We start from the raw sequence: 24,546 nt of genomic DNA on the forward strand, positions 1-24,546 counted from the left end.
GTCACATATATACACACATATATTAATTAAGTGAATATGCACATGCTTCTGCTCCTATGTGCACATTTGCATTCTTCCTGCTAGCACCTGTATTTCTGCATGTGTTTTAGTGAAACCAATATATGTTTCAAATACCCCCACAGCAGGATAGGGTGGAAATGAATGATATACTATATTCAGTATACCAATTGTCTGATGTAATTTGCTATACTGTTGATTGAAAATGAATGTAATTTTGTGCCTGTAACATGAATGGGGTTGAGGGAATGAAAAATGTGAATCCTTGCCTATTGTTTTAGAGTGCATGGTATATGCTATTATGAAATTTTGATTCTTTTTAAAAAGATGGATAAATTACAAGATAACATAAATAGTGCATGTAATACATGGGAATGTGTATTATATACAGCTTTGAAAGGTTTTTTAAATCTGCTGTCAGAAGGGGTTATATCAAGTACAGAGGCTATATAGGCACAGAACTATGGTCATTCATCATATATATTCTGTTTTGAATTTGCATTCCCCTGTAAAAGAAGGAGTAATTTTATTTCTTACAATGTCTCTACTTTGCAACTCAATACAGTTTTGTAAATATTGGCTGAATTTTCCCAGAAAGTTTGACATCACATATTTGTGCTTATGTTTTTTAGAGTTGCTTGGAGGTGTACTCAAAAGATAGCATTTTGGTGCTAATGTGTTTTTGAAAAACAATCGTTTTTATTATAAATTCCATTAATCCAACCCATCAGCAAATTCTGTGAGAATTTCAGGGATGATGCTGATGAAATGTTTCATTTGAACACACCCGTGGACAAAATCCCTAATAATTTGTGTGGTTGTTTCATTGCGGTCTGTTGTATTTGCATTTCCCATTGGACCATGTCATTATTTTTGCAATTTGCTTTGTGATGCTTATCACTTTAGAATGACTTACATAATAAACAGGAAAAACAAAAAGCCATGTTGTTTGGTGAGTTTCTTTTGGAAAATATGGGGTGGGGGGAAGACACTGGAAATCATCTTGAGGGTTTTAACTTTACTTGGGTTCATAGCATTTATGTAACAGAACTAACTAGGCTATCAGCAAGTGGACTTCAGAGAAGTTTGTACATTTCTCCAGAGAGTAGTTACTCAAGACCCTCTGAAATATGACCTGCTAACAGTAATACAAAAAGGAATGGGATTTCTGAAAAATTATGTTTTCACAAGTTTCCCTTGGAGATAGTGTGTATATCTGCTTAAGGCTCCTTCCAGGGCAGCTGGCTGACTTGTAGAACAAGTTTGTTATATATAAGGACTGCTTATCTTCTGGTATATTCCTCCTAAGTCATCTAAATGTTAACCAAAAATGATTGTAAGTTATAAAAACCCTAAATTATAGATGTATTATTAAATAAATTCTGCTCCTTGTTTCTTTTTTTTTTCATTTTTATTTTAGATTAAATGAATGTCTTTTACTTAGAAAGGGGAATATGGGGGGGGGGAATCCTGCTTTAAATTAAACTTCCATGATTTTACATTTAAAAGCATAATTGAATATAATAACCTTTTAAAATGTTTTAATTACAGCAATAATTTTAATGATGGGGCAGTTAGATGGCACAATAAATAAAGTGCCAGGTTTGGAGTTAGGAAGACTCATTTTCTCTTGTTCAAATCTAGCTTTAGACACTTAGTAGTTGTGTGATCCTGGGCAAATCATTTAATCCTGTTTGCCTCAGGTTCCTCATCTGTAAAATGAGCTGGAGAAAGAAATGGCAAACCGCTCCAATATTTTTGGCAAGAAAATCCTAAGTAGGGTCATAAAGACTCAGACACAATTGAAATAACTGAACAACAACAACAATGTAATGAAATTGTAGTTTATCTTAGTTAGCAATCAACTGTTGTTTTCATCATATTAATCCATTTAAATTATGTCCAAAGCAATAGTAGGATCAGCTTGAAATTTAGTTAAACAGTTTTGAAGTCCATGTGATTATATATGTTTTTCCTGTTTTTCTTTTTTGCTGAGCACACTTTATCAATGGAACTGGAGAACCAGTGAGTCTCACCACTGGACTTGTTAAAACAAAGACCAGATGACCACATGTCACGAGTACTTTAGAAAAAATTATATAATTGAGTAGGAGGTTAGTCTGGATGGCCTTCAAGGTTCCTTCTGGCTTTGACATTTTATGATTCAATGGATAACAACTATCTCTTAAGAAACAAGAGAATAAAAGATGTATTTAGGCTTAAATATCTGTAACTCTCAAAATATATATCTGGCCTAAAATAAATACAATGATTTTATTTTTAACAAACTTTGTGTTAATTCAGAGTCAATTAGACTTTTATTCTGCTGATAATCAGATCAATGTATTTTATAAAATTTTGGTTCTCTTAGTTTCTTCTGTATTATTACTGTTCTATCATTCCCATGTTCTTATTTTATGTATATGTGTGTTTCTTAATTAAATGATATCCTGACTTTGGTAGGAACATATATTTCTAGGAAAATTCTATACTTTCTAATATTCATGTGTTGCATTTACAAAAGTGCATGACTTGCCATGCCAAAAAAAAAATTTTAATGTCCTTTGATGCATATATGTTAATCAGGTAAAGTAGAATTAGAACTTCAAACAATCAAATTTTTGTGCCTTTTTTGTAGATTCTAATGCCTTATCCATGAATAGATATTTCTTATGTTAACTTGATCTCTATTTGCTTGGAAAGAGAACAACTGCATCATGTTTCTTCCTTCACATAGAGTTCGCTGATTTTTAGACTTTCAGCACCAACCTCATAGTTTCCTGTGAGGTAATTTCTATAGCTATGAGTTGTTTTCTTCAAATTTTTCATTCTCAACAGACCCTACCAAAAAAGGAAATTACCTTAGTAAATTACAGAAAGAAATATTCCTCTCATAATGAAAGAAGATCTTTATTTCCCATTCTTATTTTAATTTTAAAAAATTATTTCTTTTGTAAATTTGTACCAAACATTGGTTTCTAATTTCATTATTTTAAAAAAAAATTCATTTTAAAATCATTTAAATAAATTTTAAATATGAACAAATTATTTTAAATATATTTTCTTTTAGCAAAAGATGGCTTAAAAATAACTTTATCGTATATACATACACTAATTCACCTTTCTTGAGAGTATAGGTTCCCTGGAGGTTTAGCTTGGCCTTCTAAGATTCAGGGCTTCAGTAGTCACAGCCTAATTAAACATTCTCAAACACCAGACCCTCTAGTAACTTGCCTCAGCTCCCTTATCTATGAAATCTGTGATTTGACAACTAGATAATCTCCAAGGTCCTTTCCATATCTAACATTCAATAATTTCCATCCATATCATTCCACTCAAAAAATATTAAAATGCTGTTCCATTTTCACATAGGAATGATACAAGTTTTCAAATGGAATTTGCTATAATAAGTTTAAGAAAGTCTTCCTAAGGTAGTATTGATTGATCTATTAAATATTTATCAGATTCCTGATACATTTCCCATAAGCCAGGATCAGGATTTCCAAAGTCCCTATAGATCTTTTCCATATATTTTTTAAAAGTAACTATATGTGATTGTGTGCTATCTGAAGATTTGTTATAGGACATATTTCAGTAATGGTAAACTCCATTAAAACCTTTTAATCTTCCCCCATTTGGCCAATTCCTCCATCCTCAGAAATACAAAGCACCATTCTCCCATACATTGTAATAACAGTACTAGTAGAAATTCCTCGGGACATTTGTACAGATGGAATTCAAATTTCTCTTCCCATTCTTCATGGTAAGGTAGTACTTTCATGTGTTACTGTACACTTGTCTTCAACCTTGTCTGTGAAGCCAAGAGAAAGGATGTTATCAGAGATGGAACTGGTACATTCACAAGGTTGGATATTCGAGTTATTCACATAGTGGTTGACACATAAAACATAATTCCCCCCAGCATACACAAATATACACGTGTGTGTGTGTATACACACACACATACACACAAACACATAGTTTTTTTTTTCTTTTTCTTTCACAGAAGAAGACCAAAATCCTTCTCCACCATGACATGGAGATGACCATGGGTTCTCAAAGGCTTTGCCAGCAGAGTGAAAACTTTGGCAGGTTTTACCAAACTGGAAAGGCTTTGAGGACAGAATAAATAATGAATTATGTATTTGCATATAAACCTAGCTAAATTCAGAAAAATCTCATCTCCAGAGAGTTGGTTATCAAATGATAGTTTTCTTTTAGTTGCACCAATTCAAGAAACTGGCCCACTAAGGCATAGATTAGTTATGATTTGCTTTGTAGAATGACTTTGGGAGTCAGATGACCCAAATTCAAATCCCACCTCCCCCATTTACTACCTATGTGGATTAGGGCAAGCCATTTAACCCCTTTGAGATTTGGTTTCTTTACCTATTAAGTGAGTGGATTGTACTAGATGATATCTTAAATCCCTTCTGACACTAAATCTTAATCTTGTGCAAAGAGCTTCTCTAGTTAAACCAGAATTAAATTTAATCTTAGTACAGACTCTAGAATGGGAGAGAACAATTTCTCCTCACATTACATCAGCATCCTCTTGCGGTACAACAACAACATTCATTATAGCATAGAAGCCATGAGAAGGACCACAAGGATATACCCAAAAGATCTTTTCTATATGGATACTAGAAAATTGTACAATATATGCTATTCAATGACTCAGAATATGAGTTGGTATGGGGAATCAAAACTCTCAGATAATAGAAAACTACTATTCCAAAAAAGGATCACTAATCTCCAACCAAAAGAAAGCAAAGCACTAAACATTTGCTGAGTATAAAATAGCATTGCCAATGATTCAGAAGGCCTTTGAGGATTTTTTGATCCTTCAACATCAAAATCATTAATGTCAATTATTGCACTACAGAGTTGTGGTCATGCTGGTCAGTAGCACTTTGTGGGTGACAAAAGTTTATGATGCCAGTGAATTACAAGGCAGCAATTTAATAACACTTTTGCTGCCTGACAGCCAGATATTTATCAGTGATACCAAATTTTTAAGGCTCTATACACCTCTTACTAAACTACTTTAATGTTTCTCTAACTCAAAAAATAATATGTACATGCGTTTGGGTATATTTTAGATGTCCCAATTTCAATTTCTTAGAATTCTGTGTTCATGTGGTATGTTGAGCCAATTCTTACACTTAAAATATTTTATATTGGATATTCTATTTAAGATCCCTAAACTATATATATTCCTATGTAGATTTTATTACTTACTATTCATCCTTCTTCTTCTTAATAGCAAGATACTAAGGATACATTCTCATACTCTGTGGACTCCAGCACACCAAACAAATTTTTTGAGAGACTGGAAATGTTTGTCTATTGTCTTTCCATTGTAACTTGATCCAGACTTTAGAAATAAGTTTCAACTTGCTTTCTAGAACTCCAAATTAATAACAGCCCCAAAAGAGCAATCAGTACACTCAACATAGAGAACACAAAGTAAGGTAAGAGTGATATAATTAATTAATTATCCAGCTAAATTGAGTACTTTGGCATTCTTTCTACCTTGATTAAATGAATTGTATAGCATCAATATCTTCATTTCCTGCTGGGTGGATCCCCAACTGAGTGGCAGTGACAGAATTTGCCCATCTGTCTCTGTTTTTAAATTCTTGATTATTGACTGTATGGTTTACTCAAGGAATCTGGGTAAAATGTGGCTAGAATGACTGTGTCAGCATTTCCATTTATTTCGTGAAGAAGTGTGATATGTTAGCCATCTGTTATGTGAACCTGAACTAAATAGCTACACTAAAACAATCTTTCTTAAGCAAATGTTTTTTTGAAGGTGTGCCATAAAGACATCCAGGTGCTAGCAACCTGTACAAATGGGTGATATTAAATCTTCTAGGAGGTGATGACATTTCAAATGTCACAACATCTCTTAAAGCAGCTAATTGCATTAAATTCCACAGGTTGAAAACATCTTGATCTTATAAGATCTTCCCTATCATAATTTTAATAGAGTGTTTTACTGTGCTGCATTGTATTGTACAACTAAGTACTTTATATCCAACAAGGTAGTTGAAGCAAAGACAAAGCCTTGCCAAGCACTCACGTTCTGTGATGATTTACTCTTAATTGTAAGTCCCAAATGATTCAATACAATTGAAATTCCAATTATTTGCTTGAATGTGTCTGGGCATAGATATAAATATTTTAACCTTCCTAACAACCATGTCTACTCCAAAATCCTACCTCTTCATGACCTGTAGCTAAGCCTGTTTCCTCAACAATTATGCCAAAAATTCTTAGTAAATCAGAAAAGTCCTAAGTATGAGCCTGCCAGTGGATTGTAACTTGGAGATCAGTCTAGCTAAGTTCAGAGACAATCACTACAAAACATTTGGTCACCACAATAAGTTTTGGCTTCATCAGCTCAAATCCCTGCATAGTTTATGATCTGCTTCTAGGAATGGAGCATCACCATGGAAATCATGGATCCTTTTAAGTATTGATGTAATGATTCTATATGGATTAACAGGAAATCTGGGTTCAAGTTCTGGGTATGCCAGTCACAAGTTGTATCACCTAAATAATCTTCTAGGTTGAAATTCACTCATTTGTTAAATGATGAGTAGAATAGACAAGATGATCTAAGTTTCTTTTAACTATAAAATTCTGTGATTTTAAAAATTTTGTAGCTTATTTCCAAAGAAATAACTTATTTATTAACTAAAATTGATCCTAATTATTATTATTAATTCACATTCCCAAACTCTTTTGGATGATATTCTAGCATTGTAAACACTAAAAGTCAATGTCCAATATCATAGTGCAAAAAGAACCAAAGTAGTTTAAGGAAACTTAGTATACTGGTCTTTACAGAAAAAGTAAAGAAAATAAGATTAATAATGGCTGACATTTACATAGTCCTTTATGTTTGCAGAGAACTTTACATATATTATCTTAGCAACTTTGTGAGATAGATGTTTTCTTATTTTATAGATAAGGAAACTGAGTTTGATATATGAAGTGACTTTCCTGGGGCAATACAGTTAGTAAATGTGTGAAGCAGGATTTGAATTCAGATCTTCCTGGTTCCAAATCCAATGCTCCATCTACTATGGTAGAAGGCACTATTTGCAATGTATTAATTTGCCTTTAAAAAAAAAAAAAAACATTGCTTTCCTGTTATACTTCTCCAGACTGGCATTTGAAATGATTAGAAATTGTTTTTATTAATATTTATCTAGAGTTGAAATCACCAAATTACATATGTAAGTGAACATATGTAAATTCCATTATTTCACCAGGATTCACAAAATCTGGGTACTTTAGTAATTAAGATGCAGACAATGTATTGAAACCTATACAAAATCTATTGTACACACTGTAGAATTTATTCATGCCTGACTTGAAGAAATCTATGTTATATGTTATAGATGTGTTGATACAGGTGCTCATTTTTCAAAATGTGTTTTTGTATTATAAAATGAATAACAATGCATAATAAGACTCCACCTGTCACCTTACAGAAAAACGTGTCAACTTTGCCAAACATAATTTGCAATTCTGCTAGAGAAAATTCAAGGACCTGAAGGTTCAAAAGACAATGTCTAAATTTTATCCATGTAGTTGGTGCTTTTCTGCTTGGAACATGATTCTGTCTATGCCAAAAGGGATGCCATTAAGATAAGAACTCTCAGTGTTCTAGAAAACAGATCCCCCATATGTGATAATATTGTTGTTTATTTTTTCCATACACAATTTGAAATAAATATGCTTCCTTTCAGTTGAATTCCATATTTCAATTAGAAAAACTTTGACAAAATGAGAATTTATAAGAAATTCTAGAGCTTGATTTAAAATTCTCTTCATGCTCCAATGTCTTTTACATTCAGTACTGAAAATGGAGGAACCTCCTGTTTTGAGACTACAGGCTTGCATTCCCCAGTCATCTTGTGACTCTGCATTATTGGCCACAAAAAGAAATCATTGAGAGATTAGTACAAGCCCCTTCCCACCAATGGAAAAAGAACTCATCAAGCTTACCCCTGAGGGTGGATTACTTCATCCATAGAGGAAAGAACATACCCCAAACTATTAGGGTTATAACAGATTAACCATAAAACTGCTATAATAGACCTATATAGACAAGAATCCTTGTTGGTGTAAATTTAGGTTTTTATCTACAGAGATTTGCTTGTATTGAGTTGATATATATCTTATTTGCATCCAAACACACTTCTTGTAGAATTTGTTAGTTGAGGAACCCTTGATCCAGTTCAGCTAGCAGTTTCCAAATTACCTCAGTATTTCATAAAAATATAAAATTTCTAAAGATTCCTACTTGGCTCATGAGTAAAGTACTTTTAGAGATAATACTAAGGATAACTACCATCCCTCTTCATTCTCCCCTTTCTAGTTCCTCCTTTCAGTTTGGTATAAAATGGGATGAGAAGAGAATAGGAGGAGAGGTCAGTTTTGCTTTCTCCTTGACTGCCCCTTTGTCACTTCAGTGACAGATTCTTTCTCCCTTCATTTTGCTTTGCAATCAGTCAGCACCATGAGCCAATTCCTCCCACTCACCACCTCCTGTTCCATCAGCCAAACTAAATGGCTACATGGAGAAACCCAGGGGAAACAGAAGGAAGGTCATTTGGGGCAAGCTGTGTACACTGTTTTAGAAATTGTATAAAGAAAATGTGCAAATTGTTTTCTCAAAGGACATATTCCAGAATGGAAACTGTCCATCATGAAAATACTGCCCAACTGTCTCTTCTACTATAAAGTATTTAGTATTGGTCTTATAGTCTCTCTAATGTAACAAGTTTTTACCATGTTTATTTTCATGGAGACTATTTCTAGTTCAAAACTTAGCAAAGTTATTTAGAGGACTCATCCAACCTATGTCTCTGATCATGCACTCTGATTTTCTTTGGGGCATTTTACAAATTTAACCTGCTTCTTACTAGAGTCTAAAAATAATAATCTTATCCTTAACTTTTTCATAACAATATTAAGCAAGATACTTCACAAAAAATATTATTTCAAGAATCAGCATTCCATGAAGGGAGAAATATTTTGAGCTTCCTCACTTAAAAAGCTTCCAAGTAGTGTGGATAATAACTAGTGCTTGGAAGAATTCCATTTCATGAAAGAATGCAATATGGAAGCATGATATAGGAGAATAGAGTTGTTTAAATACAAGTAGGCTTGTATTATGGGAAGAAGAGTGATAGGACATCCAAATTCTACAATAATTAGTATAATAGCTGAGAGAAACATTCCAAATTCTAATATGGTGGAAAGAGGGAGATAACACTTAATCAGCCAGCTAGGAATTTCCTTTTCAGAATATTAAGTAGCCTGTAGACCTTTCCCAAGATTTCTGCCCTATATTGGCACTTGGAGACCCAACTACATCTTTACCAATTGTTGAATGTATGCTTTATTCTCTTTTTCTGTTCACTTCCAGAGCTCTCAACATGGTGGCTCCTCTACCTCACTAGCATCCACCAAAGTATGCAGCTCCATGGATGAAAATGATGGACCTGGAGAAGGTGAAGCATGTATTTTAACTTAAAGCCAGGACAGCAGGTTCAAATTTTATAAAGGAGAGATTAAATTCATTTTCTATTGAAAGAATTCTTAATTCTTCTTGTTCAGCAGAGAATTGTAAGGCTAGAGTAAAACTATCCCAAACAAGGATAGAATAATAGCTATTTCTCTTAGGAAGTAAAATCCAGATAATCTGCAATTCAGTTTGAACCTTTAAACTTTCCAAATCCATGTTTACCTTGATTATATTTAAGATTTTAACATTAAAATATTTTAGGAATATATTGATTTAGCCAAGCCCTATTGCATTAGGCTAGAGTTATCCACAAAGGAAAAAGCAAATTAGGATATAATTAATAATGTTACAAAATATTATTTGTTCTACTATAGAATTTTTTCATGCAATGATGTGAAGACCACTAGTCTTAAGTTTCAGAAAATAAAAGTTGTCACTTCAATTCACATCCCAATGAAGGAACAGAGAGATTATATAAAAGTGGTATGAGATTATATAAAAGTGGTATGAAATACATTACACTTGGATGACTATCATATCTTACCATAAGATTATCATAAGGATTTTAAAGTCCGCCTCTAACATATAGAGGCAATGTTGATCCAGGGTGGATCATTTAGCCTCAGTGCCCTCCATAATTCTCTCAACCTCTTTGGGTTCCAGGAAGCTGTGTAAGACTAAAACTGATGATCTGCATTAGGAAAGTGAATTTTCTCACACCTATAGGAAGGAAGTTCCTATGTCAGCCAAATTACAGGTCCAATCCAAAATAGCACCATCTCTATATGATGATGATGATGGTGATGATGATGAGTGACAAGTTTCTTTGGTTCCTTTACAATAATTCAATTTGCCAAAAGAAAACATTTTATACTTTTCTGTATCACACATCATAAAAGTGAATCTTCGTGGCCAAGATTTGCATAAAAGACCTGAATATATATAGACTTGTAGATCATGCTGAGCACAAAGACCTCAAAGGAATCTTGTAGGATAAATGTCTCAGAAAAGAACATTTCAATTTCCTTGGAGTTTTTTCCCCCACAGAAGAGCCAAATCCATAGTATTTACCTCACACTCTATGCCTAATACTTTTTATTGTCTGCCATGGTGTATAGAGGGAAACTTATAAGGAAATCCTAGCATGAAAGGTAAATTCAAGAACAGCATAGATACTGTTCAGAGAATATCTTATCATTTGTAGGTCAGTACCACCTGCATAGAGATACTGAAATAGTGTCAGATCTTCCATATTTCTTATTGCGTTCAGGATTTTCACAAGCCCCAGAGTTTTGTAACAACAGAGGCCATTCCCAGAGGCTTTTCAGCAGGCTAGCAAAGTTGGAATGGGAAAATCTTGAGAAGACATCTGATGTTTTTAAGTTACTGTCTCCAGATCCCTCCAACAGCAACAAAACAAAACTCAACACAAATGTCACATATTAGGAGAAGAGAAGGGAGGGAGGCACAGAGTCTTTTGCTGCCTCTATTATTACCTCATTTTAGCCTCAATAAAATGATCAAAGCACAAAAGAACATCACTTTTAGAGCCCCAACTAAAAAGCCCATGACACTTTCACATGAAAATTGTGCTAAATCAAAGCTTTGGATTCCAAGGACAGCCTGAAAGGGTTGCAAAGCTAGAATTTGAGACTGATGACTTTCAAGAGTGTCAATTCAAGAGCTATACCTTGAAAAGGATTTTTACATCCAAGGATATTAAAGGTTATACAATTACTCTATATGGTCCAAATATGGTTTATCTAAGTTTATAGCCTTTAATGTTAAGAATATTATTTGGCATTTGTAAACTATTATTCTATATGCCTTTTCAAGCCAAAAAGAAAATGGTATATTCATGGGCACTAAAATATTTGAAACTACAGAACTCTTCTGTTCTCAGGCATAACAGATACTGCTATTTTACCTGAACATCTGCTTTGCAGGTTGACAGTAAAGGTAATATTATTTGGAACAATTGCTTAAAATCTACTTATTAACATTGAGGTGAAGGTGAGAGAGGGGATCAGTACATTTTATGTCTGTCTCAATTTCAAAGTGCATTAGATTAAATATCAGAGTAGCAGCCATCTCTTTTGTGTATTCAGTGACAATCAAGGCCCAAATATAATGAAAGATACCACTTTCTTGTCGTATATAACTCTTAATATGTTTCTGCACATAACAGACAAACACTGGTAATTAGCAGATAGGAAGATTATCTGAACTGCCTACTTTTTTGATAGTCTATTTTACAATAATTTAGTAAAGACTGGAATCCATACATTTCCTTTTATTTTAACATTTGTCTTAGTAAAACCTGCTGAATATAGACAATGTCAGCAGGAGGGCTTCACCATACAGTCTATGAGATGTTGGTTCTGAATAGGTTCCAGTTCCACTGATGCCATCCTAACTGCCTGCTCTGGTCCACATCTGGGTTTCCTTTCCTACCAATAAAAATGTACTAATGATTCTTTCAGAAGTGTTGGACGAAGGTTTCCAGGTTCCAGCCACAATAGCGGAAAGATATAAAGTTGGGAGGACAATAGGTGATGGAAATTTCGCTGTGGTGAAGGAGTGTATAGAAAGGTGAGGAGGATTATTTGCTTCTAACTGCAGGGGAAAAAAAAGCTTTGGGGGTTGTGTTTTCCAAGACTATAGATTGATTTGCAGACTGTGGCACATATGGAATAAGTCAATGTCTCAATGCCAGATTTTTTTTTTTTTAAAGGGAGGGAAAAACCTGTGTAATAACAGCTTTGAAAAACATAGATGACTAGAGACAATTTATAAATTAAATGTTTTCATTTTCTTCTGAAATGAGCAAAACCATTTTTTGTTTTGTTTAGAAGACATTAGACTTGTAAAAAAAATGTAAAAAAACTGGTATTCTTTCTATGTAGCTTATCTTTATGTGTCCTATATGTAATTTGTTTTTTCTATATGTAATTTGTTTTTCCTCATATATAATGCCTTATGTTTAAAAATTGCCCTTGAAAAACTCAAAAGCTGGATGTGGTGTCACACATCTGTAATCCCTGTTGCTGAAAGATGCTGAGACCAGTGAATAGATGCCTCGAGTTTGGGAGTTCTAAACTAATGTTGGATTAAAGCTAATTAGGTGTCCATACTAAGTCCAGCACCAATGTAATGAGTCCCCAGGAAGAGAGTACCACCAGTTGCCAAACAGGGATCCAACCAACCCAGATTAGAAAAATGGGTTAAATTGAAGCTTCTTTATTTTGGGGATAGACCCATCAAAGGATGCTGTCCTCCTAAGCCAGATAATATAGGGAGACCTAGACTCAAAAAGCAAAAGATTTAAAACTTTCCATTCATTATTTCCTAGTTCATTCCAGAAGGAATATAAAATGTATTTGACTATGTAGAAAGGAGTTAGAGCTTAAGGTATAAGGATAAGCCATGTGGTATAGTGGGAAAATCTTTTAACTTTGGAGTCAGAAGACCTTAATCTGATTCTCAGCTCTACCATTATATGCTGTGTGACCTTAAACAATTAACTTAACCTGAGTCTAAGTCTTAGCTTCCTTACCTGCAAGAAGTGGGTAATGATACTTATTTCACAAGGCTATTACAAAGAATAAATATGATATGGAATATAAAGGACTTTGTAATGCCTAAAGTACTCTACACAAAGGTTACTGGTATCATCATCAATATCATCATCCCTGATTCAATGTCCCATGTTCCTTCCCAATGCTTGATTGCTACCAAATGTCACAGTCACATTCTGAAAGAATCCAAGGTAGGGATAAAAAGACAATAAAGCTCTGAATTTTCTGTAATTCCTCTGGGTGGAGGGACACAGCAAGTTGCCATCAGGCTATATCTGATAATAGCTCAGTTTGATTCAAAAGACACTTTTTTGTGAATTAGTAGGTTCCAAATAAATTAAGTTTTATTTTTATATGTATAGACAATCAAACAGTAGCATTAAGAGAGAATGTTATAGTAAGAAGTCGATTTTAACATTATTGTTTATATTTTGTTTTTTAATACTAGCTTTTTATTTTCAAAATAACATGCAAAGATAGTTTTCAACATTCACCCTTGCAATACCTTGTATTCCAAATTTTTCTCCCTCTGTTTTCCCTACCTTCCCCTAGACAGCAAATAATCCAATATAGATTAGCCATGTGCAATTCTTCTAAACATATTTCCACATTTATCATGCTGCAGAAGATCAAATCAAAATGGAAAAAAATGAGAAAGAAAAAAACAAACAAGCAAACAATAACCAAAAAAGGTGAAAATATTATGTTGTGATCCACATTCAGTCCCCATAGTCCTCTCTTTGGATGCAGATGACTCTCTCCATCACAAGCCTATTGGAATTGATCTGAATCACCACATTGTTGAAGAGAGCCCATCCATCATAACTGATCATAACATAATCTTATTGTTTTGTACAATGTTCTCTTAGTTCTGCTCATTTCACTCAGCATCAGTTCATGTAAGTCTGTCCAGGCCTCTCTGAAATCCTCCTGCTGATCATTTCTTATAGGACAATAATATTCCATAATATTCATATACCATAATTTATTTGGCCATTCCCCACCTGATGGGCATCCACTCAGTTACCATTTCCTTGCCACTACAAAAAAGACTGCTACATTTTTGCACTGGGTCCTTTTCCCTTCAAAAAACATTTATTAAGCTCCTTCATGCAAGACATAATGCTGATCATGGAGTCAAAGAGAAACTCATCAGTCTAGCTGAGGTATGCATGCCATCATTCCTTCATCCTGGATCTCCTCTGAGGAGGTATGGGGATAAGAGACACTGTTGACCTTGTTTAAAAGGGACACCTCTACGTGATGCTAGTACTTCACACACCCATGAAAAAGAAAACATTCATTTCTTGTGATAAAATGGCTAAAGACCCAGAATATACTTTTCTTAATTTGTAAATTGTAACTTCCTCTCCAGTATTAACACTTAAACTAAAGGCAGCTGGGTGGTGTAGTGAATAGAGTGCTAGACTTGAGATCTGGAAAAGCTGAGTTCAAATGCTGCCTCAGACACTTTTTAGCCATGTGACATGGGAAAATCACTTAGTTTTTTTCAGTCTCAGTTTCCTCATTTTCAAATTGGGAACCATAGTAGCATTTACTTAAAGTTACTGGATGGAGCTGCTAACCATTTCCTTCTCTAGTTCTTAGAACATACTTCAAAAAAACTGAAGAAATTCTCCTTGAATCAGAAGAATAAGGAGGAGTTTACCTTTTGACATTCTTTTAGATTGCCCAAAGAGGTCTCTACCCCCATAGAATCACACTTTTGGACCAAAACAACAACTTCCCTCTCCCATAAATGAATTTGTACTTGCCCTACTGGAGGATCTTCTTGTGATTAGTAAAGGTTTTATTTCATTTACATGTGACTTTTGCCTTCACTGAAATAAGTTTGAATCTCCACCCCCTCAAGAAAAAGTTGTCATTCCCAACTAGCTGGCATGTAACCTCTAATTTTATATTCCATTGGCATCCACTATTTCACAAACATAGGTATTCCTTCCATTATCCTGAACAACAGTTGCTCATGTCTTCAAGTCTTCCACATGAGCACCCACTCACCATACCAGAGATGGAAGAAAAGAGACAAATAAAAGAATGGTGTTTATTTTTATAGTTTTGACTTTGGGTGTCCTATTCAATAAACTTGGGCCTTTTGGACCATCTGCCAGCAAACTGATGGGGTTATCACAGCAACTTCATAAACCTAGGGCTTCTCTCATAATTCCATGTAATTAAAGGTCTGGTAGAAAGTACTAGATGGAAATACAAATATAAATAAAACTTGTCTTCCTTCATCTTCTAAGCTAATAGGGGAGACAATATCTATACACAAATACCTACAAATTAATGGAAACTATAATGCATGCCACTGACAGGCAGAAACAAGGACATAAGAAATTAGAATAGGGAAGAAATCAGTTTTAGCTTAGATTGACTCAGAAAAAAAAAGGGGGGGCATTTGAGGTAGGAACTTGAAGGAAGATTAGAATTCTAGCACAATATATAGGCTATGAAATATTTAAAGCTTCCTTATAATCCACTTGGTATTAATTTTTGGTACTTTGATAGATTTGTAATTTCATCCACTTCCACTGCTGATGCTGATAATTTCTTTATACTTCACATACTATTCCATTCTTGTCCATTTTATAATAAATCTTTTATAAACCTTCTCAACTTGCTGGAGTAGTTCTATTTTTTAGTATATCTGGGATACCACTATAGTCTAAATGATAGCTCTCATTTTCATCTTGTGCCTGGCTCACTTCCTTTCCCTAACAGACATGGCTTAATAGTGTGTCTTAGATCTCTTCCTTTATACCAGTTGTCTTTGATCTTTAACTGAACTTGGAATCTGAATAGCTAAGTCTGAGTTATAGTTCTGCCATTTACTAGTTATGTAGATAGTATCAAGTCCCAACCAGATTAAAATGTTAACTAGGAAATTTTTTTTTAAAAGAAGCTAGAAAAAAAAAAATTCAAATTGGATTTCATTTTGGATTGAACTGAAGTGATCAGTTTGGCATAAAATAAGGTTTTATTCAGTTTTTACCTTTGTTGTTTATCACTGAGATTAATAAAAAAAAAAAAAAGGAATGGGAAACAGTGATGTGCTAACAGATTATCTGAACACATCATTCTATATTGTCTCCTTGTTTGAAAGAAAGGCACCTCGAGGTAAAGGATGACCCTAGCTCATCAGAATCATAGCCCTCTGTTGGGAAATGCATGACATCAAAGGGATTCTTTTATTCAGAAAATATATTACATAATATACATATCAGAGCAGTGTACTTCAGTTAAATTATTTACTGAGTGCTTACAATATGCTAGCATAGTACTAGGTACTGCAGGAATTCCAATGAGGTAGAATACAAAGATTCCTAAGATTTTCAAGAACTGTGTTTTCAGCATCTTCTCTTTTACAAGCCATTTTTTCTTATAATAAGAATGTGTACAAGAAATGTAAGTTTAACCCTTAGGTTAAAGGGAAAAGATACTGAAGATTTTGTGGTAAATGGATTTCTTTGTTGTATTAGTGAAGGCTTCTAGTTTATCTCTATCTTTTAGTATGTCAGACTGAGTCTGATTAGTTTTTATCAAGTTTTAAAAAACATTAAAGCTTTCTAGGTTCTTAAATATTTACACATTCCTCTCAAAATTAGAATTATAATAGCAATCAAATCTGTGAACTAGTCATTTATTATGATGATTAAATACACATTATGTATTGTGATAAGAAAACAGCTTTTATGCTTAGTAATTCAGTGGGTTTTCTAAATGTTAACCTGGAAATGGAACACTTAACTTCTGAAAGTAAAAGTATTTAAAGCATTACATGATGACTAAACCCTACTTACTTCACCTACCAGGGAAATGGCAGGGCTTCTGTTCTGCTAGAGGGAGGCAGCCCAGGGGTAGCAAATCCTAATTTTAACTGCTACTTTGTAGCTCAGGCAAGACTTTAAGTTTCAATCATCACTTCCCTTGTCTTTCTGCAAAGTGAGATAGTGAATAAGGACTGATTGATCACTTTAGGATCCTATGGCCCTTTTGTCCCAGTTGCCCTGACAGAAATCACTCATTCATTCACCATTCCTCACCAAAACAAAACAAAAATGAAGCATACAATTCAAACCACAAATAACCCTTGTTTCCCCCAAAAAATAGTAATGTAATCCCTTACTTCCTTAGGGAATTGGGGGAAATAAAATAAAATAATATCTCAAGAAATTCTGAGTTCTTAGGTGAAAAGGTAGAATTTCTTTCAAATTATGCATGCCTGCTTCCCTAAAGTAATTTCTACATTAGTGCCTGTGTTTACATTTACCAGGATTATTCAACCTTTCTTATTATCATTGAGAATTGAGTTGTTCTTTTCTTTTTTTAACTTGCATGACTAGTAGATAAAAGTCATGACTTTGGATTGATACTAATTTATTGTGAATTCTCCTTAAAATTTAAATAGTAAATATGATTAAGAGACAGGCAGAAACAGAAAGAAACAGAGAGACACAGAGATAGAGAAAGAAGAAAGGAAGAGAAAGAAGGAAGGGAGGAAGGCGGGAAAGGGAATCAAGGAAGGAAAGAGTGAGGAAGGAAGGGAAGGAAGGAAAAAGAACAACTGGTTTTCTATGAATAGTCTCAGTCACACAATTTCTGGAGTGACTATACCAGATCCACAGTTAGGAAAAAACAGTTAGTAGTAATCAATGTTTTTCTGAATGGATTCTACAAATCAATGGAGTCAGAGACGGGTGGTTTATGCCTCCATGGTCTCACACAGTGGGGAGCATTCCCTCCCTCCCACTGTCTCTGCCACTTTCTCTCTTGTGCTCACTCAGAGAGGGCCCTTACATCATAAAGTCTATACTTGCACAAGCAGACAGAGCATTTTCTGTGTGACTCTGAGAACTCTGCAAAAAAAAAAAAAAAAAACATCATGGCCACACACCTAAAGTTGTTAGCTTGGCAGAGAGAGTGTGCAGGAAATATTAACTCAAATCTCCTCCAAAGTGCTGGATTTTGGTCTAGACACTCTAGACAAATTACACAACCTCTCTGGGTCTTGATTTTCTTACACATGTACCAAGACAATCATGACCAACCCCTCCCCAAATAATTTTTATCAATGTGGATTATAGTTATTAATATTTATCATTATCAGAAATTAAATCATCCTAATATTTTTATGAAAAAAATTTGACCTCACTGAACTCCTGAAAGGATATCAAGCATCCCTAACAAGGCCCAACACCACATTTTTATAACCACGGGGATGTTGTTATTGTCGTTTCAGTTGGTTTTAGAAATAGCCCCTAGATGGGGTTTTCTTGGCAGATACTGGAGTAGTTTTGCCATTTCCTTCTCTAACTCATTTTATAAATGCAAAAGCTTAGATAAACAAGATTAAGTGATTTGCCTTCCCCCCCCCCCCCCCATCACACTGCTAGTGAGCTGCTGAGGTCAGATTTGAACCCAGGAAGATGAGTCTTCCTGACTTTAGGTGTGGCACTCTATCCACTATACCACCTATATGCCCACCTATATGGGCTAGGTGACTCTTAAGGTTCTTTCTGCATTGAAGTTGTGATCTTGTGGCCTTTTGTATTTGGGGTTAATCCTTTTCATAGTTTATGGGACAAGAATTAAACAAAATGTACTAGTAGTAATGGTGTGGGGGTGGTAGTAGTAGTAATAGTAGCAGGAGGAGGAGGAGGAGGAAGAGGAGGAGGAGGAGTGGTAGTAGTAGTAGACACCATCATCATACTTATATATAAGTATCTCCAGTTTTTTGTATACTAACATAATTGTCCAATATACTTTGCAAATGTAAATCTGGAAAGTCTCTTAAAAGTCATCCAAGCCACCCTCTTCCCTCATTTTACAGATGAACATCCTGAAATCACAGAATTTAAATGACTTTCAGAAGATTCTACAAGTGGCAGCTAGAGCAACTAAATAGAGCAGTGGGCCTGGAGTTAGAAAGACTGAGTTCAAAATCTGGCCTAGACACTTACTAATTGTGTGACCCTGGGCAAGTCATTTAACCCGATTGGCCTCAGTTTTCTCATTTGTAAAATGAACTGGAGAAGGAGGAGATCACTCTAGTATCTCTATCAAGAAAACCCCAAATGGGGTCACAAAGAATAGAACAGGATTGAAAATGACTGAGCAATGGCAGATGACAGTCAGTATTTGAATTTAGATCTTTTCAACACCCAATCCAACTGGTGTTTTTTTTTTTTTTTTTATTGGTAGAATACAAAGTTTTCATTATTTCTTTATTTCTCAACTTTTCAACGGGATTATGCTATATCTAATTTCCATTAGTCTCTTCATCAGTTAGAAAATTTGCATTTGTTTCTGTTTAAAACAAAGTATTAATGTTCCTTTAAAAAAAATATTCTGGTACATTAGATAAACCATCTAAAGAAGATTTATTGATTATGGAAACAAGAATAAAACTCATTGACAAGGCCTAATGGATGGACTGAAAATTATATCAATAAAAAAAAAGAAAATTATATCAATAGAGAGAATAGCCATGATATTGAGATCAAAAATTTATCCAAGTTTCTATGTATACATATATTGTATTTAATATATACTTTAAATTATTTAACATGTATTGGTCTACCTGCCATTTGGGGGAGGGGGTAGGAGGAAGGGGGGGGAAAAGTTGGAACAGAAAGTTTTGCAAGGATCAGTGCTGAAAAATTACCCATGCATATGTCTTGTAAATAAAAAACTATAATAAAAAATAAATATATTCTTTTCAAAGTAAAAATCTTTTAGACCTAACATTAAATTCAAGGAATAAGAAATCAATTCCCTAAGAAATATAATTTAATTTAATGGAAATTGCTTTTCATTTAAGTATCTTCATAATGTGCTTCATAATGCTAGCACAGGCCTAGCACCAAGTAAGTGCCTGTTTCTTGGCTAATTTTATCTGTGTATGTACATATTTTATATGTCTATATTGATATCTATGTAATATATATTTTCCCCCTTACAGATCAACTGCTCGAGAATATGCTCTGAAAATCATTAAGAAAAGCAAATGTCGAGGCAAAGTAAGTGCTATATCTCTATATTCATTTACATAAGCATGCATATGCTTATGAAAAGAGATGTTTTCATAGAATAAAATGCTTATAAAATTACATGTCCAAAATAAAAAATCTGTAGGATATGAGTGCATTTAAATTATTTAAATACAGCATGTGTCCTCAGTTATAATATTAGACTTCATGTATAAATAAGTAGTTCTTAAAATTGCTATAAATATTTGGATATTAGCACTATTTCCTAATTTTTAAAAAATTTTTCTTCCTTTGGTTTATTCCTTTGTTAGAATAGTATTTGGTTAATATTTGCTCTAATACATACATACATGCCTCCATACAATGTATGAGACTAAATCAGAACATTTTTAAAAATTTATAGATTTATATGATATCCGAAACCTGTTTTCCTTTATCCTCCCAAAGGAAAAAGCATTTTTATTATTACTCATGGAAGTGATTTTTCCTTTTGACAGGAGCACATGATCCAAAATGAGGTCTCTATCTTGAGAAGAGTGAAGCACCCCAATATTGTTCTGCTGATTGAGGAGATGGATGTGCCAACTGAGTTGTATCTTGTCATGGAATTAGTAAAGGTATGTAACTTGGGAAAAGCAAATTCACCTCCTACAGAAGACAAGACATTTTTCATCTACTTCACAGACAGAATTCTTTCCTTCAGGTGTTATCTTTTACAGTTCATGCAATATTCCTGTCTCTCATTTTATGCATTAACTCATCAAATTTAATACATATGTATTTCTATCATATTTGATGTATCTAAACTTGAGAAGAACATTACTCTGCTTATTTCATCAGTGGAACTCAAAGTCTTTACTGTTGTTCAGAAAATTGAATTCTCTTAATCATTAAACTGAAAAAGAGAGAGACACAGAGAGAGATTGAGAGACAGAAAGCGCCACATAAACCAGATATAAATCTATCAAAGTAAAAATACTTTTAACTGTGATACCAAATTTAAGTAATGGGAAATAATAATAACTTAGGAAAATTCTTCAATATATAATGGAAGTTTCTTTTATACATAGATATAAACACTATATATGTATACATGTTTATATACATATACAGCTAAATTATTAGACTGAATAATTAGAATTATTAGACTGAATAAGGAATCCCCTGAAGAGTCATGACATTACTTACATTTACACTATCTAATTCCATTGGGCTGGAACCAATTACTATCTTTTATAAAATAATAACTTCAAGTAGTCTCTTCAAAGGGATTCCTTTTTCAACTATCTGGACTCTAGCTATATATGTATATATGCATAGATGTATATTAATCAATATTTATTAATGTTTTTAATTGAAAAGAAATCAGTTCCATTATAGAATTTCCTAGAGTAATTGTTTTTTATTCCTTAATCTAGGTTTCATAGTTTAAAATTTTCTACATTGGTGTGTTTATCATCTAGTTAATGCAGCTATTATTCTTCCTTTCCTGTAATTTAATGATTAAGAGACTTCAATTCATGTTTTTATGAGAAATAATGAAAACTTTGTATTCTACCAATAAAAGTAATGTTCTTCTATTGAATTCAGACACATCAAATATGATAGGAGTACATATGTATTAAATCTGCTGAGCTAATGCATAAAATGAAAAGCAGAAATATTCGCACTACATAATACCACTGGACTGGAACCAATTACCATAGTTTACATAATTATAACTTCAAATAATATGAATTTGAAATACATGTGAGCATCTCTCTATTTTTATTTGCTTGCATTTTGTTTTATTTCGGAGTTTTTCTTTTCCTTCCTTCTTGATCTGATTTTTCTTGTGCAGCAAGATAACTGTATAAATATGTATACATATATTGGATTTAACATGTATTTCAACATATTTAACATGTATTGGACTACCTGCCAGCTAGGGGAGGGGGTGGAAGGAAGGAGGGGAAAATTTGGAACAAAATATTTTGCAAGGGTCAATGTTGGAAAAATTACCCATGTATATGCTTTGCCAATAAATAAATAAAAGAAAAAAAGAAATTTAAAAATAAAAGAAATACATGTCAGCACTTCAGTGAATTCCTTATTCACACTAATCAGGACCTAGCTTATATACATAGAAATATATATGCATATTACATTCATATCTTAGAATAAGATTTCCTGTCAGAATTCAAATGGCCCACATTAATTCAGTCTTCAAGATAATAGTGCCCTTCTATTCATAGTCACACTTTAAAATTCTATGGTGTCCTATTTTTCAAGACTTATCTCCTTTTTACTTTAATTTTACTTTTTTGTTTTAATTTAGTTTAATTTTAAGTGTCATTTATTCTTTCTTACTTGTGAGATAGTCTTAACTGGCTATTCCCCATTTTTCAAGCTCTCTACTAGTAAAGATGTCTGTCAATACCATATCCATACATTTGAGTCCTCCTTTCTGAAACAAAAGGGAGATAGCATTGTAGGGTGGAAAAATGCTCCAGTATATGAAGAATTTAAGAAACTTTTGGAAACAACTAAGATGTCTGGCTAGTGAGATTGGCTTTTAGATAAGAATGGAGGGAAGGGAGGAATTGGCTCAAGAAATCTGAAGTAAAATTAATTTATTGTTTTTAGAAAAATCCTGTGTAAGTGTATGTTGAAAATTCAGCTTTGAATGTTCTATTTTGAGTTTTCAAGTGTACTTTATACTTATACTAGACCCCTTAGAATATTTGATTGGGAGATTATATTCAAAATATAACTGTTCTCATTCATGTTGTTTTCCATTTAATTATCTTTTTCCAAGGACAACATTTAAGGAAGTACAAATGTTTATTTGGGCTTTCAATCAAGAGAAGTTTTATTTATTTCACTTATGACTGGCAAAATGGTGACATGAATAGAGACCCTTCTTTGGAGTTAGGAAATTCTACCTCTGATTTCATACTGGTTACAGTAAGGTTCTCAGTAACCCAAGCAACTCTTTAAGATTATAAATTGTAAAGCAAGTACCAATCTGTATTAGTGTAAAGGGTTTCCTGACTAGGAGGTCTTGATGCCAATGAAATCACAGGTTAGGTTCATAATAACTTCACTGTTTCTTTAACAACTTTAGTGCTACTTATTTCACCATCAGTTTCATTATAGAAATGTTATAGAATGTGCTTTTCTCAGCACCAAGGACAGTATTTTTCAACAATATTAATTATCAGTCCAACAATTGCTGACTGTTTTTGCTACCTACCTACCATGTGTTGTTAGAATCAGCTAACCATCTGTTATTGACTGACTTTTGAAGATCAGATTTAAATTTGAAGATCAATTTAAATCCAATTTTCAGACAGCAGAGGAATACAAGAGAAAAAGGTTTGAAATTGTAGAGTGTGCTTTGCCAATTAATATATACTGTGAATTATTGATCATCATATGTTCACATTATGACTGCCAATGAACTCTACTGGTGGGAAAGTCATTTCACTGAATGATTCTAAAGGCACCATTAGTATTCCCAGATGCTAGAATATCTTAGCAACAATTAAGCCAGGGAATATTGGTATAAGGACTATTCATTTCTTTTTTTGTTATGGTTATTGTTACTGTTCTTCTTCTTTTTTTTTGCAAGGCAATTGGGGTTAAATAACTTGCCCAGAATCACACAACTAATAAGTGTCAAGTGTCTGAGGCTAGATTGAACTCAGGACCTTCTGAATCCTGGGTTAATTCACGTAATCCTGGGATACACTGTGCCACTTGGCTGCACCTGCAACGGTGCACTTCTGCACTGAACATGAAATAGACTAGGCCCAAGTTCCTAGTTTTAAGAGTTAAATCTTATTATTGTGAGCATATAAGTCTGGAGGCTTCTCAAGAAATCAAAATCTGTCCTAATCTAAAAGATTTAAGGAATTTTTCTTAATGAAATTTAAATTGGCTTATGATGTCATTATTTACCAGAGTACCAACTATCAGTATTTCAGAGCCCGCTCAAAGATGCAGAATATGATGTTATACCTGTCTTCAAAGATCTATAATTTCTTCGTTCACATAAGGATTTTTAGTTCATAATGAACACTTACTTTTTTTGGCATACTAGTGATTTCATCAGCGTAGGAAATTCCCTAATGTACAAACCTCTCCAACTTTGCAGATTGATAACTTACTACTAATCTATAGTCTTTAAAAGCTGCATGCAGTACTGAAAAGTTTAATGATTTAACTGACAATCATAACCCTAGTATATGTTAGAGACAACAGTTGGATCCAGGTTTTTTTTTACTATAAGGCCAACTCTATCTAATATGCAGTACTATCTCTAAAATTTATGAATACCACAAATAAAATCTAAGCACGGCTTATTAAAACATGCAAAAGCTGTGGTTCCTGATTTTTCCTAAAA

The 24,546-nt window shown here is 33.6% G+C and overlaps 1 protein-coding gene across 4 annotated transcripts in view; it reads left to right on the top strand.

Annotated features, from left to right (window-relative positions):
* The window catches only part of DCLK1 (doublecortin like kinase 1), a 390,620-nt gene that overhangs the window by 304,125 nt on the left and 61,949 nt on the right, over positions 1 to 24,546 (top strand). For all 4 annotated transcript variants that reach the window (XM_031960701.1, XM_003764516.2, XM_031960702.1 and 1 more), the window contains 4 exons: positions 9,470 to 9,554; positions 12,052 to 12,160; positions 20,132 to 20,189; positions 20,657 to 20,776. In XM_031960701.1, the coding sequence (XP_031816561.1) occupies positions 9,470 to 9,554; positions 12,052 to 12,160; positions 20,132 to 20,189; positions 20,657 to 20,776 (372 nt within the window). The remainder of the gene's footprint in view (positions 1 to 9,469; positions 9,555 to 12,051; positions 12,161 to 20,131; positions 20,190 to 20,656; positions 20,777 to 24,546) is intronic.

The sequence above is a fragment of the Sarcophilus harrisii genome, chromosome 3, assembly GCF_902635505.1.
Source record: "Sarcophilus harrisii chromosome 3, mSarHar1.11, whole genome shotgun sequence".
NCBI classification, from domain to species: domain Eukaryota; kingdom Metazoa; phylum Chordata; class Mammalia; order Dasyuromorphia; family Dasyuridae; genus Sarcophilus; species Sarcophilus harrisii.